General features: G+C 32.8%; 2 protein-coding genes and 1 long non-coding RNA gene across 6 annotated transcripts; 2 read left to right on the top strand and 1 right to left on the bottom strand.

Annotated features, from left to right (window-relative positions):
* Positions 1–256: 256 nt before the first annotated feature.
* LOC142222221 (uncharacterized) lies at positions 257–3,776 on the bottom strand. Of its 4 annotated transcripts, none has more exons than XR_012718284.1 (4): positions 3,259–3,776; positions 2,772–3,188; positions 505–1,348; positions 257–446 (listed from the first exon to the last, which is right to left on the bottom strand). It is a non-coding gene; the product is annotated as an uncharacterized LOC142222221 (long non-coding RNA). The 4 variants fall into 4 exon arrangements; XR_012718281.1 differs by having other exon boundaries at positions 2,772–3,211; positions 3,273–3,776; XR_012718283.1 differs by having other exon boundaries at positions 3,273–3,776.
* Positions 3,777–5,959: 2,183 nt separating this feature from the next.
* Positions 5,960–6,801, top strand: LOC142242932 (RING finger protein narya-like). Its single transcript, XM_075314408.1, has one exon. The coding sequence runs from the start codon at positions 6,031–6,033 to the stop codon at positions 6,772–6,774; it is 744 nt and encodes a 247-aa protein (XP_075170523.1). The 5' UTR covers positions 5,960–6,030; the 3' UTR covers positions 6,775–6,801.
* Positions 6,802–8,225: 1,424 nt separating this feature from the next.
* Positions 8,226–13,908, top strand: Coq2 (ubiquinone biosynthesis protein COQ2, mitochondrial). Its single transcript, XM_075292234.1, has 3 exons — positions 8,226–8,506; positions 8,568–9,571; positions 13,328–13,908. Exons 2-3 carry the CDS (start codon positions 8,594–8,596, stop codon positions 13,553–13,555), a joined length of 1,206 nt encoding a protein of 401 aa, XP_075148349.1. The 5' UTR covers positions 8,226–8,506; positions 8,568–8,593; the 3' UTR covers positions 13,556–13,908.
* The last annotated feature ends 5,385 nt before the right edge of the window (positions 13,909–19,293 follow it).

Genomic DNA, 19,293 nt, shown 5'->3' with positions numbered 1-19,293 from the left:
AAGAATAAACAAAGCCATAGAAGAAAAGGCAGTTGCCAGAAACAACGTAAATCGTGTCATAACCTCGTCACTAGTATCTCCAGGACGAACTTTTTCTAACCTTTTTCAACATCAATCCACAAAAATGAACCCTATCCAATATGCACCAAAAAGCATAATAGATCAATTCATGGAGCTAGCAAGTTTTTTTATGGAACCTGAAGAACTTACGTTGGAACAGGAAATAAACATATTCTTAGCAAACTACAAAAGTATGTCAAAGTCTGACGCAAAATCTGAATTCAAGCGTCTATTTAATAAAATTAAACATATTAACAATGATCCATAGACACATTAAATTAATAACATTCAACGTAAGGTCTCTTAATGATACTAGCAGACAGTTAGATCTAGCAAGCTTGTTGTCCCATAACAAGATAGACATCGGATTCATCCAGGAGTGTCACCTGCGAAGAAATAGAAAAATTAGAATCAATGGATATAATATAATAACCGATAACTCACCTGTTGGTACAGCTGTTGTTATCAAAAATTGCATTAACTTCAGAAGAGTATATCTCAACAACATTGGAATGAATAAATTGACTTCATAGCATCTGGAATACGCAAGCGATATCTCTTTGGCTCCGTTTATATCCCATGCAACCATCCCACACAAACATTAGAATCTGATCTTGATAAACTCTTACAATTTTGCAAAACCTTTGATGCTTTTGTTCTTGGGGGTGACTTAAACTCAAAAGATACATCCTGGGGTGACTCTAATGAGAACTCAAACGGCAGGACTCTTCATTCTTGGCTTGGTAGCAATCTGCTCGATATTATACGTATTTGTGATAGAGCTCCATCTTATCCAAATGGCAGTTCATTTCTTGATCATTTCCTTGTCAGCACTCAGCTAATAGACACCGTAAATCAAAACTATAAAATTCAAACTCTCCCAACATTTTCAGATCATTTTCCGATCAAAATGGACCTGCAGCTTCATCTGGACGGACCGCTTATGATATCTCCTAGAATCTTTACCTCATACGCTGCCACAAATTGGGACAATTTTCGGCATGATATTGATGACGCCATCTGTAGGCTACTTCCTATAACAAATAATAATCTTCAAAATCATGAAATTGATGAACTAATATCTGATTTCAACTCATCTTTCAGCGCAATCCATAATACCCACTCACAGCAAATTGAAATTAAGGATGGAAAATTTCCCCTCTCCGAAAGGACAAAAAAACTCTTTAGATTGAAGTACTCCTGGCAGAAAGATCTTAAAAAAATATTTCACCGTGCTGGAAACAGGACATCCAGTGAGTATAAAATTTTGTCCAAACAAATTCAACTACTAAAAATAATAATAAAAGAGTCAGTAGCTATTGAACAAGCTAATAAATTCAAAAATAAATTGGGAAAAATAAATCCTGGTCCTTCCGCCTTCAAACAAATTTACCAAGTAATTGGGAAAAACAAACACCCCTTCTGCAATAAAATAACGCACAATAATTGTACCATTACCAATGCCACTGATATAGCTGATCACTTCAAAAATTTTTATACCGAAGTTTTCAGGGAAACAATTCCGCAACACCCGGTTCCTGATCTTGTCTCAAGAGTGACTTCTTGCATCGAGCCCATTCTACGTCATATTTACTCGTTCAATGAAAGCTTTACAGCACTTTCCAATACGGATTCCCAAAATTTTACTACTACTGAAAAAATTAAAATCATTATCCAATTCATAAACAACAAAAAATCATCCGGCATGGATGGAATTTCCAATTTCATTCTTAAAAAATTTCCCGAATCGACAGCAAAACTGATGGCGGCTATTTTCAACAACTGCATAAATAATTGCTATTTTCCTAATGACTGGAAAAAAGCTAAAATTCTACCGATAAAGAAAAAATCAGATAGTACCAACCTTTCTGATTTCCGTCCAATATCCTTACTGTCTAATGTGGGAAAAATTTTTGAAAATGTCATAAAAGAAAAACTGGAAAATAACTTCATTGTGGAACCCATTTCTGATTTCCAATTTGGTTTCAAAAAGTCCCATGGAACGCAACACGCACTCATCAAGTTTCATAACGACATTATCGCGAACTTGCGAAACAAAACTTGCACTGTAGCAATATCCTTGGATATTGAAAAGGCTTTCGACTCAGCATGCCATAAAGGCATCCTGTATAAACTGGTAGAACTGGGGACACCACCTCACCTGGTTAAATTAATTGACAGCTTTCTAACAAATCGCCAATTTTCAGTATTCATCGAAAATGAATCATCCTCAATGGGTTCTATCAATAGTGGAGTCCCCCAGGGCAGTGTTCTAGCTCCCTATCTATTCAACATTTTCCTCAATGACTTCCCTCATACCACAGCTGACTCTCAGGCTATTCTTTACGCCGACGATTGCCTGATATACGCGCACAGTCTGTCACCGATTGACGCCTTACAAAAAGCTGAGTCACACCTTAGCCTCATAAATGAATTCTACCAAACATGGGGCATCAAAATAAACGCAGCCAAATCACAAGCTATCTGTATCAGGAATGCCTCAGGAAAATATCATAGATCAGTCGTCCCGCAAAGTAAAATACTGCAATTGTTTCTCGAGGACACAGAAATCCCTTTTATGGAGACTATCAAATATCTTGGGGTCAATTTCAATTATCTTCTAAAATTCAATGACCACGGCCGGAATTCATTACAAAAGGCAAAACGAGTTTTAGGATCATTTTCATACATCATGAATAGCAGATACTTACCACAAAAAACTAAATTACTGCTGTACAAAGTGGCTATCAGACCGCTGCTTACTTATGGATTTCCAATTTGGTTCTCCATCTCGCCGATAGTGATCAAAGAATTGGAAATCTTTGAACGTAAAATACTGCGGAAATGCATAAATAAGCACTATGCTTCTAGGAACAAAAAGTTCTCCAACAAACACATCTACGACGTCTCGGAAGTTAAGCCTTTCAGCGAACATGCGTTTAACCTTCATATGACGTTCGTGCAGAAACTTGCCACTCATGAAAATGACCTTGTAAAGGAAATCTACGACTTGGAAAAACATACATACTGGTCTGGTTCGACCTACTTGTCATCAATCGCCATAATTAATGAGAACACATCTGATAATCCAGACCATTCCAATACGCGGCGGTTTTATCACAAAATCCCTAGAACGCACAGAGGATAAATTCTAACATTAAATTTTAAATTGTTTTTTTTTTTTTTTAATTAACCTACATAATTCATATTACCTTTATTCTTATGTCATTAGCAATACAACATATTATAGCATATTTATTATAAGTAAATATTATAATCCACACCTCACCAAAAATCGCACAAAATGTAACTGATATATTCTCGTTAGCAAGCCATTTACACTTGCATTCGAAACTGTGATTCTTATCCACTCATAAAAGCTTCAACTGAGCATCCGTTTTATAATCATCCAATATAAATACCACTGTGATAGCATTCTGCATAACTAGAAGTTATTCTATACACTGTTAGTCATTTATTTAACAGTCTAATTTGTTATCTCGTTTTAAGTTATTTAATTAGTTTTGTTATTTTTTTATTTATCATCGGTAATCTCTCTTGCATTACCATCAATCGTTATAGGCCGCGAGCAAGCCTTTTCTTACCTTTGTTTTGCTATGTATTTTCTTTATACGTTCACTAGTAGCCATTGCAAGCAAGTAGCTAATGTACTTAACCATCGTGTATTAGAATAAGACAACAATAGTTCTAAGTATTACAAATATACATTCGCTCCTTACTCATTGTACCATAAATAAGAAGAAGACTCAATAAAAAAATACTTACTTACTTAAGGATAACATTGTTGCCAACATAAATTCAACATGACTTGAAATCGACTTACCTTTAGTCAGATCGTAAGCATTTTTAAATTACTTTCGAATATTCAAATGCATCGAATAAACTTGTATTTTGCAATACAAATCTGTACATGTTAAACACCAGTACGAACCTCTTGTGATGATTTTCGGTAGCAAAGAGGTATAATTTTATTCCGTTTTTGCATTTTTTTTTTATTTTAGCGGCTAAACTCGAACTTAGTACCCTCCTTTACTCTCCAAACAAGAAATGGTTTGTTTAGAGAGTGCAGAAAGTATATAGAGAGTGTAGACATTATGTATACCAACCACTTGAGGCAAAAATAATCTACCAAAATTTGGAGAAAATGTTACCAAAAACTACCAAACCAAAAAAATATTATTTTGGAAAAATTTTAAAAATTTAGCAAAACTTTATTTCTATAAAAATTTTTGTTAAAATTTTATTTCCATAGTAAAATTTGCCACAATTGTATTTCTATAGAAAATTTTGCCAAAATTTTATTTCCATTGAACATCTTGTCAAAAGTTTCTTAAAATTTTATTTCTACAGAAAATATTCTCAAAATTTTATTTGTATAGAAATTTTTGTCAAAATTTTATTTCTATAGAAATTTTTATCAAAATTTTATTTCTATAGAAAATTTTAACAAAATTTTATTTCTATAGAAATTTTTTTCAAAAAAATGTTCTATTTTTTTATTTTGTATTTATTTTCATAATTTATTATTTTATTTCCATAGTAAAATTTGCCAAAATTGTATTTCTATAGAAAATTTTGCCAAAATTTTATTTCCATTGAACATTTTGTCAAAAGTTTCTTAAAATTTTATTTCTATAGAAAATTTTCTGAACATTTTATTTGTATAGAAAATGTTCTCAAAATTTTATTTCTATAGAAATTTTTGTCAAAATTTTATTTCTATAGAAAATTTTTTCAAAAAAATGTTCTATTTTTTTTATTTTGTATTTATTTTCATAATTTATTATGATTTTGAATAAACTAATAATAATAATTTTATTGCTATAGAAAATTTTGTCAAAATTTTATTTCTATAGAAAATATTGTCAATATATTATTTCTATAGAAAATGTTGGCAAAATATTATTTCTATAGAAAATATTGTCAAAATTTTATTTCTATGGAAAATTTTGTCAAAATTTTTATTTTATAGGAAATTTTTGCAAAATTTTTTTTCTATAGAAATTTTATGAAGTAGCTCTTAGATTCTACCAATCTACCAAACAGTACAAAAATTACTATTTTTGGTATAATTCTACCAACTGTAGCAACCGTGATACCAACTGTAAAACAGCTACACTGAAAAAACTGTTAACCCACCAAGAAGAAAAATGTTGATTAATTTTAGAAAATTTAGTTTATTTTTAGAAAATTTTAACTTAAATTCTTAAAAATATCAAGGCGTCCAAATTTTTTATAAGATAAATGCAATCTTGTCATATTATCAAAGAACCTTCTATCATAGCTTTTTAGGTTTTTTGTTTTTGGAACGAATTCCATTTCACATGTGCTCATTGTTCAAAAGCATTTTTTTTCTTTTTTTTTTGAAATTGAATTTTGATGAAATTGTGTAAACCTTATGTACAATAAATTCTTACTCAAGGTGTACCATAAATGTTTATTAACTCAATTTAATAAATAGCAATTAATTTTTCGGGATCCCGGAAAATCCCTGGATTCAAAATAAAAATCCCGGTATTCGGGATTAATCCCGTTCCGAAAATCCCGGGATTTCGGGACGGGATTTATCCCGGGCGACAGCCCTAAAATCTACTTTGATTCTAGCCTCCCTTGAAAATATGTTTGAATGCATGCTGAATGTTAGCATATTTCAAATGTCATTTACAGTAAAATGGCAACACTGTTCACACGACAATTTGGCTGCGTTCAGCTTATGTGTATGATAGTTAACAAACGTTGGCAACGACAACATACATATAATTTACCGTTATTAAACAAGTATGTTTAGCAATAATGGACGTAAAATGGCAACACTGGACACACATCAATTAAGCTGTGTTCAGTTTGTATATAAGATATTTAACAGAGCAGGGACGCCACATTTATTTTACCGTTATTAAACAAGTACATATTTGTTTGCAAAATCATTTGAAGAACAATATAAGCAAAATGTTTCCTTTGCACTGCAACTCGTGTTTTTGTCGACAAAAATTCGAACCAAATCGTAAATTTCATGTATCGCGTTGCGGTCACATTATCTGCAAGGAATGTCTTCAGCCCAATTGTCCATTATGTTCTAAACCATACAATGCCATTGAAATCCGCAAAGATATGCCGCCTGCTATGGTGCAATATTTCGATGATCCCATCAAGCATTATCGCCATTATCAAAATATTATGAAATTCCATTATGAGCAGGAAGCAATGCTAACAGATCATATGACAACGTCACAAGATGCCCAAATCAAGAAGCTCGAGGGTGAACTGAAGGCATTCGCCAGAATCCAAAAGACCCTAGATGATAAACTGGAGCAGGAGAGAAACCGTATAAGAAAATTGAAGGAATATATAGCCTACCATGAAAGACGTATGGAGATGGCTCCCCCTACAACACCATCGATAACAGCACAACCAAAATTTCGCTATCCATCGTCACGTCATAAAACTTCTTCAGATGAAGGAAAATCGAAATCTAGAGAGTGTCTAGATTTTATGCCACAACTGACACAAACAATAAGAGCTCATTATGCGCCTCCCCGAAGCCCCACACTAAGCAATCCCAATAGTTCGGAAAGCGAAAAAACCATCGGTCATTCTTCTTTGAACAAGATGCGCTCACAGCCTTCCCCGCTACCACCAATGACGGAACATAAGAAGAAAAGCAAAGCCGATGTATCATACCTAAAATTTTGAATATTTTCTTTTTGTATATCTCTTATTTTATTTTCTTATGTTCTATTTTTTAGAGTTTAATTTTAGTAATGAATAAAAAATTAAGTTTTCATTGAAATTGATATTTTTAGTTTCGATTTTAGGATTTGCAATCTTCAGGCTTAGGACAAACATATTTTTATTAAATCTACACTGAAAAAAAATAGCTTTAAATTTATTCACAAAATTACAATGAGAGGTTTAATAAATGTTTGTGAATAAAAAAATTAATTGATTTTTCGACTAGTTTCAATCGTTTAATTTTTAATACATTTAAAAATTCAATTGTTGATGCCAAAACTCAATTGAGTTGTACTTTCAACTTAATTTTCCTTTTATTTGTATTTTTTCAATAAAATTATTTTTTAATAAATCCACAAATTTTTGATTCAAATACAAAGAAAAATACACACATATACACAGAAAAAAATTTTGAATTTTTAATTGAAATGTCTTCAATCACGACGATGATAGTGTTAATCCCAGTTGTAATTGGGTATAAAAAATACTTGGTTAAAAAAATTAATTGACTTACCCTGCCAGCATTTCAAAGTTCCATTTCATCCTCATCGCTACCACAGACTCGTAAGTGACACTGCAACAATCGCCAACTGTGATAGTATTTTGCCATCACTATTCGCATGAAAGTATTTTGCCATCACTATTGTTAGAAGAGCCATTTTATATTTTGTGAAACACCAAACACAACTAGCTTCTTACGATTTATTTAAATAAAAACGATCTAAACAATCGTGTTTTACTTGACCACTATGATTCTTTTACAACTATCTTAAAATGCACTTTGTCTGATTGTTTTAAGGGGCTCTTATTGGCGTCCTTCTAAATGTATCCAGAGGGGCACCTAATAATTGCACTCATGCGATACTTTTTGTAGTAACTTGACGTGGTACAACTTCTCAATAGTGACGGCGCTTTTCCGAGGAGTTTTGGATATCGTATACGACTGTTTTCGACGTAGTGGGGATTCTCAGAAGGGCCCCAAATTCAAAAAATGTTTTCAGGGAATTGACTCTTATGTTCTTTTGTAATATTTTTGTTAATAAAATTGAATTACATCATTTTTTGGCGCTGTAGATTGTTATTGCATAAAATATTTAAAGAATTCCGAAAATTTCCGGATCCCGAAAAAATCCTAGGATCCCGTAGGTATTCTAAGAAGTGTCATCAAATTTAAAAAAATATACTGCTTAAAAGTGTTTGAACCTAATCTTTGGGTTTTTACCTCACATTCTCTTTCTTATGTATAATCGTTGATAGAAATTCGATCTGGTTGTGTTTTCATATGAGTGGCAATTCTCACTAACGACATCTGTCGGCAATTGTCCTCTCTCTTTCCACTCTCCACTATTAAAATTGATTTTTTGGTAGTTGGCAACTTTCTTATTCTGGTTCTTTTATATTTCCTCTTTTCCTCATATTCGTAAATAAATGTCTTGTTGGTCTCATGTGTTTAGTCGGTCAATGGGATTTAGCGGTTCTATCGGAAAAAAAGTTTAAATTATATAATATTTATTGTTTATGCCTGATTTACAAAGGCTAAATTATACAAAATTGACAGTTCAGTGTTCGTGTAATGCAACAGCCAGGGAAGAAAAGAGTAGCATTCTACCTAGCAAAAAGTTGAATGCGAAAAACCTTGAACCTTCAGTAAAACTTGTTCTACGAGATATTCTTGCCATTTTTGCCCTATAAGGTAATATAATTAATTATAAAAACCAGTTAAGTAGTATTTAAATATATTTTCTGTTTTTCAGAACTCCAAAAAAATTGATCACCAAAAATGTTGTATTTACGAGGTCTTCTAACAAATACGAGGCTACCCACCACAATCAGTTGTTTTAATACAAAAATGCATATTCGTAATACAAAAAAGAGTTCAATATATGGTCTATCCTCTAACAGCAGGTGGCATGCATATTCTCGATGTTTGCACAAATCCTCTGTGCCCAGTGGAGATGAAAATCAGAGTGTCACATCAGCGCCACCGAAAAGGCTTACTAATCAAATTACACAGGCTGTCTCACCGTATGTTCGTCTCATGCGTATGGATCGTCCCATTGGTACCTATTTACTCTTCTGGCCTTGTGGCTGGAGTATAGCATTAAGTGCAAATGCAGGATGCTGGCCTGACTTTCAAATGCTGGGATTATTTGCCACGGGGGCGCTTATAATGAGGGGTGCCGGATGTACCATCAATGATCTCTGGGATCGTGATATTGACAAAAAAGTGGAAAGAACACGAACGAGACCACTAGCTAGTGGAGAAATTTCCCAATTCGATGCCATAGTATTTTTGGCTGCTCAACTAAGTTTGGGCCTACTGGTCTTGGTACAATTAAATTTGGAATCTATTATGTTGGGAGCTTGTTCTTTGGGTCTAGTTGTCACGTATCCCCTTATGAAGCGCGTCACATATTGGCCACAATTGGTTTTGGGTATGGCCTTCAATTGGGGTGCTTTATTGGGTTGGTGTGCCACAAAAGGTGCTGTCGATTGGTCTGCCTGCTTACCACTCTACCTCTCCGGCATATGCTGGACCATTGTATACGATACTATATATGCACATCAAGATAAAAAGGACGATATACAGATTGGTGTAAAATCGACAGCATTACGTTTTGGTGAGAACACAAAGGTTTGGCTATCTGGATTTACAGCTGCCATGTTAGCTGGTCTAACTGCAGCGGGAGTGGCATGTGATCAAACATTACCTTATTATGCTTCTGTTGGCATTGTAGGAGGTCATTTAGTACAACAGGTAAATAATATATTTTCATTCCACACATCCATCATTTTAAAGCGCTTTTAGTCATATTATATAATAAGTTAATATCCAAATGTGATTTAATAAACGTCAAAAAATGGACCCATCTATAGAAAATTGACCATTCTGTTTCGTTTTCCCATGTAAATTAATATGTTTCGTATATCCCAAATCTACCTTTGGCACGAATTATGTCATTTAAACCGCCGACATGGCTATCACTCGCTGCACGAAAGTGAGCCTGAGGTATTTTGGTCCTTTCCACGCCGTATTGATTGACACTTTGGCATTTCTTAGTGCCAACCTTCCCCGACCTCAAAATTTTATTTCTATCGAAAATTTTGTCAAAATTTTATTTATATAGAAAATTTTATTTCTATAGAAAATTTGTGAAAAATTTTATTTCTATAGAAAATTTTTGAAAAATTTTATTTCTATAGAAAATTTTTAAAAAATTTTATTTCTATAGAAAATTTTTAAAAAATTTTATTTCTATAGAAAATTTTTAAAAGATTTTATTTCTATAGAAAATTTTTGAAAAATTTTGTTTCTACAGAAAATTTTTGTCAAAATTTTATTTCTTTGTAAGGAGAAAGTCCATACCTTTGTAAAATATAATATCTCGCTGAAGATTATCGCCGATGGTGTATCCGAGAACAGCAACATTTCAATAAAAAAGTAATGAAAAACAACAACACCAGCATTTTTCATTAGTCTATGACCTCAAGCCAAACGAATAATCCCAAAATTGTAAAATTACAAAGGTCAACTAACAAAACTAAATTTTATTTCTATAGAAAATTTTTAAAAAATTTTGTTTCTATAGAAAATTTTTGAAAAATTTTATTTCTATGGAAAATTGTTGAAAAATTTTATTTCTATAGAAAATTTTGTCAAAATTTATTTCTATAGAAAATTTTGTAAAAATTTTATTTTTATCGAAAATTTTGTCACAATATTAGGTTAGGTAGGTGGCAGCCCGATGTATCAGGCTCACTTAGACTATTCACTCCATTGTGATACCACATTGGTGAACTTCTCTCTTATCACTGAGTGCTGCCCGATTCCATGTTAAGCTCAATGACAAGGGACCTCCTTTTTATAGCCGAGTCCGAACGGCGTTCCACATTGCAGTGAAACCACTTAGAGAAGCTTTGAAACCCTCAGAAATGTCACCAGCATTACTGAGGTGGGTTAATCCACCGCTGAAAAACTTTTTGGTGTTTGGTCGAAGCAGGAACCAAACCCACGACCTTGTGTATGCAGGAGGGCATGCTAACCATTGCACCACGGTGGCTCCTTGTCACAATATTATTTCAATAGAAAATTTTGTCAAAATTTTATTTCTAACAAAATTTTATTTCTATAGAAAATTTTGTAAAAAAATTTATTTCTATTGAAATTTTTTAAAAATTTTTATTTCTATAGAAAATTTTTGAAAAATTTTATTTCTATAGAAAATTTTGTCAAAATTTTATTTCTATAGAAAATTTTGTAAAAATTTTATTTTTATCGAAAATTTTGTCGAAATTTTATTTCTATAGAAAATTTTGTCAAAATTTTATTTCTATAGAAAATTTTGTCAAAATTTTATTTCTATAGAAAATTTTGTCAAAATTTTATTTCTATAGAAAATTTTGTCAAAATTTTATTTCTATAGAAAATTTTGTCAAAATTTTATTTCTATAGAAAATTTTGTCAAAATTTTATTTCTATAGAAAATTTTGTCAAAATATTATTTCAATAGAAAATTTTATTTCTAACAAAATTTTATTTCTATAGAAAATTTTGTCAAAATTTTATTTTTATAGAAAAAAAGTCAAAATTTTATTTCTATAGAAAAAAAGTCAAAATTTTATTTCTATAGAAAATTTTGCCAAAATTTAATATCTATAGAAAATTTTGCCAAAATCTTATTCTGTAGAAAATTTTGTCAAAATATTATTTTTACAGAAAATTTTATTTCTATAGAAAATTTTGTCAAAATTTTATTTCTATAGAAAATTTTGTCAAAATTTTATTTCTATAGAAAATTTTGTCAAAATTTTATTTCTATTGAAAATTTTGTCAAAATTTATTTCTATAGAAGCTTTGTCAAAATTTTATTTTTATAGAAATTTTTGTCAAAATTTTTGTTTCTATAGAAAATTTTGTCAAAATTTTTGTTTCTATAGAAACTTTTGTCAAATTTTTTGTTTCTATAGAAAATTTTTGTCAAAGTTTTTGTTTCTATAGAAAATTTTGTACAAATTTTGGGAGCCACCGTGGTGCAATGGTTAGCATGCCCGACTTGCGTACACAAGGTCGTGGGTTCAATTCCTGCTTCGACCGAACACCAAAAAGGTTTTCAGCGGTGGATTATCCCACATTTGTAATGCTGACATTTCTGACATTTCAAAGCTTCTCTAAGTGGTTTCACTCCAATGTGGAACGCCGTTCGGACTCGTCTATAAAAAGGAGGTCCCTTGTCATTGAGCTTAACATTGAATCGGGCAGCACTCATTGATAAGAGAGAAGTTCACCACTGTGGAATCACAATGCACTGAATAGTCTGAGAGAGTCTGATACAACGGGCTGCCACATAACCTAACCTAACCTTGTCAAAATTTTATTTCTATAGAAAATTTTGCCAAAATTTTATTCTGTAGAAAATTTTGTCAAAATGTTATTTCTATAGAAAATTTTGTCAAAATGTTATTTCTGTAGAAAATTTTGTGAAAATGTTATTTCTATAGAAAATTTTGTCAAAATTTTATTTCTATAGAAAATTTTGTCAAAATTTTATTTCTATAGAAAATTTTGTCAAAATTTTATTTCTATAGAAAATTTTGTAAAAATTTTATTTCTATAGAAAATTTTGTAAAAATTTTATTTCTATAGAAAATTTTGTCAAAATTTTATTTCTATAGAAAATTTTTATTCTATAGAAAATTTTGTCAAAATTTTATTTCTATAGAAAATGTTGTCAAAATTTTATTTCTATAGAAAATTTTGTCAAAATTTTATTTCTATAGAAAATTTTGTTTCTATAGAAAATTTTGTCAAAATTTTATTTCTATAGAAAATTTTGTCAAAATTTTATTTCTATAGAAAATTTTGTCAAAATTTTATTTCTATAGAAAATTTTGTCAAAATTTTATTTCTATAGAAAATTTTGTCAAAATTTTATTTCTATAGAAAATTTTGTCAAAATTTTATTTCTATAGAAAATTTTGTCAAAATTTTATTTCTATAGAAAATTTCGTAAAAATTTTATTTCTATAGAAAATTTTGTAAAAATTTTATTTCTATAGAAAATTTTGTCAAAATTTTATTTCTATAGAAAATTTTTATTCTATAGAAAATTTTGTCAAAATTTTATTTCTATAGAAAATGTTGTCAAAATTTTATTTCTATAGAAAATTTTGTCAAAATTTTATTTCTATAGAAAATTTTGTTTCTATAGAAAATTTTGTCAAAATTTTATTTCTATAGAAAATTTTGTCAAAATTTTATTTCTATAGAAAATTTTGTCAAAATTTTATTTCTATAGAAAATTTTGTCAAAATTTTATTTCTATAGAAAATTTTGTCAAAATTATTATATCGGGCAGCAATCATTGTCTAAAAGATGTTGTATCACAATGGACTGAATAGTCTAAGTCAGCCTGAAATAATGAGCTGCCATTATACCTAAGCTAAATTAAATAAATTAACAATAAAATTCTCTATAAAATAATTTAAACTTTTCTCTTTTTTTATAATTTAACAGATCTATTCTCTCAACATTGACAATGCGACGGATTGTGCAAAAAAATTCTTTTCGAATAGTCAAGTTGGCTTAATCCTATTCCTGGGGATTGTATTTGGTACTCTGATGAAAACTGAAGATAAACCAAAGGAAACGAAATCTAATAGCCCAATTAACAATGCTAGTAGCAGTAGTAGTACAAAATCCATTAATGGTTTTACATCGCCACCATCACTACAATCCACGTAGTTTAATTCTTTACTTTATTCTAAGTTAGTTTAAAAAATTCATTTTTTTTACCAAAGTATGGAACAAAGTTTACACGTTATAATTTATTTATAACTTTATATGAAATAATTGTAATAGTTTTTTGTTTGTTTTATAAAACCACCACGATTCATAAAAAAATTGTTTTAATTTATATATTAACCTATTGTTAATATGTCTTAAGCGATTTTTTAACTTCAGCTTTGACAACTGTTATAACTTTGAATTTAGACACTAAAATGCAACAAAAAAAAAATAAACCCTTCATTATTGTTTAAATTCTATACAGGTAATAATTGTAAATAAATATGAGACTTGTTGGATACTGAAAAATACCATTAATTGTATAATTATTACAGACTCAAAAGCAACACGAATAGAAGAGAAAGATGGGAATATAGCACCATAGAAAATAAAATGCCATTGAATGGGGGCGTACTTACTTATCATTTACTTATAAATTTTGTTCCACATTGTCGCCTTATTGACATTTTGATTGTCAGTCAAATAGACCCACGAGTGGGAACTGTTAACAAAAGATCTGGCAATTTATCCAAGTTTGCTTCGAAATATAAGGAATAGCAAGAATGTAATATATAATATGAATATAATCCTCTTCTATGTAAGTATTCTACAAAACAAAACAACTTTTTTTAATTTTGCATAAATTTTGAAAAATTTTTCAAAAAGTTTTGTTGTAATTTTTTTTTATTAACTTTTTTATAAAAATCGCAATTTCAAAAAAAAAAAAAGTTAAAAAGTTACTTTTTTGAGGAAAATACCAACCATAGTTAATGGACCATATCTTCATTCATGAAAATTTTCCTAACCAAATAACCAGCAAAAAAGTGCTTCCAAAAAAGTAGTTTGGATCCCCAATTTGTGATCCGGAAGTAGTGCAAACTTGGATCATCTCCAATGAATTTTACATGGGCCTGCCATAGGACGGAAGAACTCCATTTTGGGATCCTTTGCATTGCTTTAGAAGTTGTGCCTTGGAAGTTCATTTGAACAACTTCTTCACTTTCACAGGGGGGTTGAACCTGGGTCTGTTGGCACTATAACAGCACGCCTTAGCACACTCAGTCCTCTGATACGTACACGTACACTGATGTGGCAGCCGCTGGCCAATGGATGGGGTCCATCGGGTCAATCCGGTACACAGAACCCGCCGCCGTGGGATTGATTCCACTACTGAAGCCAGGCAAAGATTCGAGTAAAGGTGAATCGTACAGACCGATATCCCTTCTCTCGCCAGTAGCCAAGACACTTGAGGCACTACTCCTCCCCAGCCTTGTGGAGAATTTTCCAGATGTCCACCATCAACATGGATTCCGTAAGGTACACAGTACGACGACGGCCATTTCGACACATATCAATAGGGGACATAACCAGCCCAAGCCGTGTCATAGGACGGTCCTCGTGGCGCTTGACCTATCGAAAGCGTTCGATACGGTCAACCATGCCACATTATTCGAGGACATCGAGAACACGTCCCTACCGGCAGGGGCGAAGCTTTGGGTTCTGAATTATATGTGTGGACGCCAGTCGTACGTGGAATTCAGGGACAAGAAGTCAAAACCCCGTAGAGTTAAACAGGATGTTCCCCAGGGTGGGGTGATATCTCCGGCACTGTTTAACCTCTACCTGTCCTCGATTCCACCCCCTCCTGACGGCGTCGAGATTGTGTCTTATGCGGACGATTGCACAATCATGGCATCCGGGCCCATTGTTGATGACATTTGCGATCTACCTCGCTGATCTTACCAGTTATTTCACTGCAAGAAATTTGAGGATATCTCCCACCAAATCCTCAGCCACACTATTCACTACATGGACGGCGGAAGTACGCAGGCAGTTGAGTGTCAGAGTCGATGGCGAAACAATTCCGACAACAAATTACCCCAAGATTCTCGGGGTCACATTCGACAGCCTTTATAAGTCGTCCGCCCATGCCACTGCAATTTGTGATAAGCTCCGCGGTAGAAACAAGGTCCTCAAGTCGCTTGCCGGCAGCACTTGGGGTGCGGACAAAGAAACCTTGTTAACTACATATAAGGCAATTGGCCGGTCAGTGGTAAACTATGCAGCGCCAATGTGGACACTTCAAACGAGCGATACGCAGTGGAATAACATACAGACCTGTCAGAACGCTGCCCTTAGAACCGCAACAGGATGTCTCCGCAGTACACCCCTGGATCACCTTTATGCGGAGACCAAGATCATCCCAGTGCGTCAACACAACTACATGTTGTCAAAGCAGTACCTCTTGGGTTGCCATCGAAGTTGTCATCCGAATCACCATCTTGTGGATAGACAACCTCCACCCAGGAATGTAAGGGTTGATCTTCACCTTCTAGAGCCAGAGATCCAGCGTTACAAAAGAGAGCCTCTAGATCAGGCAGCATACCAGACAGGTCTGAACAGGATTCATGAGGATACTGTAGCTGAAGCGGTGAGAAGCTACAAGGTTAATCCTGTTCTCGGAGTCCGACCGCCGCCCATTGCACCGGAGGAGAGAGACCTCCCACGGCAGACAAGGGTAGTTTTGGCCCAACTAAGATCAGGCAGGTGCAGCCGTCCCAATTCATACTTATCAGTGATTGATAGCAGCGTAGCTGACGTGTGTCCCATATGTAATCAAGGGCCACATGACACTCGTCACCTTTTTGCTTTTCCCAGCTAAGCCTACCCGTCTCACTACCATATCACTCTGGACATACCCAAGGCCGTATTCAGGGGGGGGGGATGAGGGGGATCAAACCCCCCCCCGAAATGAATGAATATTTTTATATAAATAAATATATATTTTTAGCTGCATAGAAAAATCTTTTCGAAGATGTTGAAGAAAAGCTGGAGGTTTTATTTTGAAAAACGCTTACCTATAAAACTTGCACAAATCATAGAATACTAGTTGAAAAGTCCGTCAAACGACGGTCGAAAATAACAAATTGTTTTTGTTTTCGCACCACAAATTTCATTTTTGGAAAATGTATTTCTGCTTTTTATGTGTGTTTGTTGTTCTTTTTGTGAACATGACTCGCTTTGTTTGGCCATAGAACAACAACGAAACAGCCAAACACACATGTGTAAATGAAATGGCGCAAAACCTGCCAAAAGAACCTGCCTAATTTAGCGATGGAAGCAATAAAGAGATATTTCCAAACGTGCATATTCTTTTAAAAATTTTGGTCACTTTGCCAGTTACTCAGGGATGGAAAATACAATTTTTAGGAAAGTACAAAAAAGGTATTTTTTGATCGGAAAGGTACTTTTTACTAAATTTCAACAAAAATTTCACTGGAATATTATTGTCAAGAAACTGAATTTTAAAGAAAATAAAATTTTGACAAAATTTTTTATATAAATAAAATTTTGCAAAAATTTTCTAAAGAAATAAAATTTTGCAAAAAAATTCTATAGAAAAAAAATTTTGCAAAATTTTTTCTATAGAAATAAAATTTTGCAAAAATTTCCTATAGAAATAATCTTTTACAAAATTTTCAATTGAAATAAAATTTTGACAAAATTTTCTATAAAAATAAAATTTTGCAAAAATTCTATATAGAAATAAAATTTTGACAACATTTTCTACCGAAATAAAAAATCGATAATGTAGAATCGCATTCCTTTTTCGACTAAAACATTTTTGAAGTTCAATAAAATCCTGTTTTTGACTATGTCTTTTACGAAATAGATTTTTTCCCACATGGTCTGTTTTGCCATATTTGTAATTTGTAATTTCTCAAAATATTAAAATATTTTGTCAAAGCTATTGTACCATAAATCTGATATCGACTCAAAAATGTCTACACAAAAGGTACTAAATCATTCGCGGGGGTACTATGGTACTGAACGGGGTGAAAAAGGTTTGAAAAAAGTACTATAGAACTGCATTTTCCATCCCTGCAGTTACTACGTGCTCATCCGAACGTTCATTTTCAACAATGAAGAGATTAAAGACGTATCTTAGAAATTCAACTAGCGAGAGTAGACTCAAAGGATTGGCATTAATGTCGGTTCATCGCCGAATAAATGTGCCGACTGAAGAAGTCATTCATTTATTTGCTGCCCAAAAAGCCCGTCGGCTCAATTTAATATTATAACAAGTATATATAGCAGTAAGTTCGGCCGGGCCGAATCTTAAATACCCACCACCATGAACCAAATATTAGGGTTTCCTTTGAAATTTCAGGAGGGCTTGAGGACACTTCCGGAAAATAAATTTGAAGATTTCACCTATGAGGACTATATCAGATTCTGGTTTATAAGAACCATTTTTGTTTGAGTTTTAGAGAAATCATTAACATCTCTTGTAAGTGTGCAAGAAAATTATAAAATAACGTCTTGATTTGAAATCTTAAATCTGTAGAAGTAAAATCTGGAAATTTTACATTGAGCAATTTTCATGATCAGTGCGCCTTCTACACCCTCAAGAAGTGAAGTCGGTCTATATGGAGGCATTACCAAATGGACCGATAAAAACGTAATCCGATACACGTTTTTGTGAACCTAAAATACCAGAATATTTACAATTTAAGGCGAATCAGATAAAAACTACGGTTTCTAGAAACCCAAGGAGTTAAATCGGGAGATCGTTCTTATGGGGGCTATACTAAAATATGGACCGATACTCACCGTTTTCGGTACACCTCTTTATGACCCGAAAATACCTCTAGCTATAAGCCCAAGACCCCAAATCGGGAGGTCGTTTTATATGGGGACCATACCAAAACATGGACCGATACTCACAATTTTTGGCACACGTATTTGTGGTCTTACAATACCTCTAGATTTCCAATTTCCGGTAAATTTAATAAAAACTGCGGTTTCTATAAGCCCAAGAAGTAAAATCGGGAGATCGGTCTATATGGGGGCTATACCAAAATATGGACCGATACTCACAATTTTTGGCACAAGTATTTGTGGTCCTACAATACCTCTAGATTTCCAATTTTAGGTAAATTGAATAAAAACTGTGGTTTCTATAAGCCCAAGAAGTAAAATCGGTAGATCGGTCTATATGGGGGCTATACCAAATCACCGATACTCACCATTTAGTCCTAAAATACCTCTAGAATTCCCATTTCAGACAAATTGGATAAAAACTACGGTTTCTATAAGCCCAAGACCCCAAATCGGGAGGTCGTTTTATATGGGGACCATACCAAAACATGGACCGATACTCACAATTTTTGGCACACGTATTTTTGGTCCTACAATACCTCTAGATTTCCAATTTCAGGTAAATTGAATAAAAACTGCGGTTTCTATAAGCCCAAGGAGTAAAATCCGAAGATCGGTCTATATGGGGGCTATACCAAAACATGGACCGATACTCACCATTTTTGGCACACCTCTTTATGGTCATAAAATACCTCTAGATTTCAAATTTCAGGCAAATTGTATAAAAACTACGATTTCTATAAGCACAAGACCCCAAATCGGGAGGTCGGTTTATATGGGGACTATATCAAAACCTGGCCCGATATAGCCCATCTTCGAACTTGACCTGCCTGCAGACAAAAGACGTGCTAAATTTCAGCACGATTGCTTCATTAGTGAATACTGTAGCGTGATTACAACAGACAGACAGACGGACATCGTTATATCGTCTTAGAATTTCTCCCTGATCAATAATATATATACTTTATATAGTCGGAAATCGATATTTCGATGTGTTTGTAACACATGACAAACTTATTATACCCCCGTCACCA

The sequence above is a fragment of the Haematobia irritans genome, chromosome 1 (assembly GCF_050003625.1).
Source record: "Haematobia irritans isolate KBUSLIRL chromosome 1, ASM5000362v1, whole genome shotgun sequence".
NCBI lineage: Eukaryota > Metazoa > Arthropoda > Insecta > Diptera > Muscidae > Haematobia > Haematobia irritans.
Note: the sequence above shows the minus strand (reverse complement) of the source record. Positions and strands in the feature narration are given on the sequence as shown.